At 41.6% G+C, this 1475-nt stretch overlaps 1 protein-coding gene across 1 annotated transcript; it reads left to right on the top strand.

Moving 5' to 3' along the window:
- Nucleotides 1-397: 397 nt before the first annotated feature.
- Nucleotides 398-1033, top strand: LOC145992461 (uncharacterized). Its single transcript, XM_083128844.1, has one exon. It carries the CDS (start codon nucleotides 398-400, stop codon nucleotides 1031-1033), a length of 636 nt encoding a protein of 211 aa, XP_082984970.1.
- The last annotated feature ends 442 nt before the right edge of the window (nucleotides 1034-1475 follow it).

Raw genomic sequence — 1475 nt, 5'->3', positions numbered from 1 at the left:
GTCGGTTTCTTTTCGCTCGCCTGGCAAACGTCGTAATCCGCGAAAGAATGTTACGCACTTGGACGATTTTGATAAAGGGGTATTGCGTAATATTATATTTGACATGTACGCAAATGGCGAATTTCCTACTGCAGTGAAACTTAGGGCTAAATTGAAGGAAGCTATCGGGTTTGCAGGCAGTACGTGGTCAGTGTTAAAAATTTTGAAAAACATGGGGTTCAGATATAGGAAAGGCAACGACGGGAGGAAATTTTTAATGGAGAGGGGTGATGTTGTAGCTGCGAGAGTGATCTTCCTCAGAACCATGCACGAAATCAGGAAAGCTGGTACTGCAAATATATACTATTTAGATGAAACCTGGGTCAACCAGAATCACACGAAGACGAGCTGCTGGAGAATGAGTGATGGTTCTGGTGGGTTAAAGGTTCCATTAGGAAAAGGTGCTCGTCTTATAGTGTGTCATGCTAGTTCAGCTGCTACAGGCTTTGTGCCCCAAAGTAAATTGGTTTTCCGCTCCAAAACAAACAGTACTGACTATCATTCAGAAATGACGTCTGCCGTGTTTCGAAAATGGTTTTGCGAGCATTTCTTGCCGTTTCTCGCTCCCGAATCCGTGATTGTAATGGACAACGCGAGCATACATTCCTTGCAAGTGGATAAAACGCCTTGTTCGAATACAAGGAAGGCAGATATTATGGCATGGCTCTGTAACAAGAACATTCCCCACACAAGCACGCAAACCCGAGCAGAATTGTTGCAGTTGGTGAAACATCATACACCAACTCACAAAAGTTACGAAATCGATAAAATAGCAAGAGAATATGGTCACAGAGTTGTTCGTCTTCCACCTTATCATTGTCAGTACAACCCGATTGAAATGATTTGGGCCCAGGTGAAGGGGTACGTAGCTGACAAGAACAAGTCTTTCAAAATTGCCGACGTACAGAAACTGACTCACGAAGCAATAGACAGAATAGGTGTTTCCGAGTGGGCAGATTGTGTGGCTCACGCAGAAAAAAATACAAGAAGATGACTTCCAGCGTGAAATAGTCAGAGAATGTCATCGAGAAGGTCATTATAAATTTGCAAGACACGGATTCCGAAGAACTTGAATCAAGTGACGAGATTGACAGCAGTACGGAATGAGCGTTATGTAAGTAAATGGCATTTTATTTTTTATTTTCAGTTCATGTTATGCATGCCAGACAGTTGTTTTGTTATTGCGAGTGGCACAAGACCGGCGCCTGGTATCTGCGGCAAACGAAGTTGCCTTTGCCGCGCCGCGAAAGAATGAATCAAGTTCTTCTCTCGTTTTCTCAGTAACCAAATAACATATCGCTGTAAATATTATACGAACTTAAAATTTGGAGTTTTCTTTGTAACTTTCTCACTGGAAGTTATTTCAAATCTAATTTAATAAAAATCGGCTCGCAAGAGAACTTTTTCTCTATACAATAATGGTCAATAAAATATTT

The sequence above is a fragment of the Lepisma saccharinum genome, chromosome 9 (genome assembly GCF_977018435.1).
Source record: "Lepisma saccharinum chromosome 9, izLepSacc3.1, whole genome shotgun sequence".
Lineage (NCBI taxonomy): Eukaryota > Metazoa > Arthropoda > Insecta > Zygentoma > Lepismatidae > Lepisma > Lepisma saccharinum.
This window is presented reverse-complemented; position numbering and strand designations above follow the sequence as displayed.

Coding starts and splice junctions, on each gene's coding strand:
- LOC145992461 (XM_083128844.1), top strand. CDS start 398: ATGAGTGATGGTTCTGGTGGGTTAAAGGTTCCATTAGGAAAAGGTGCT.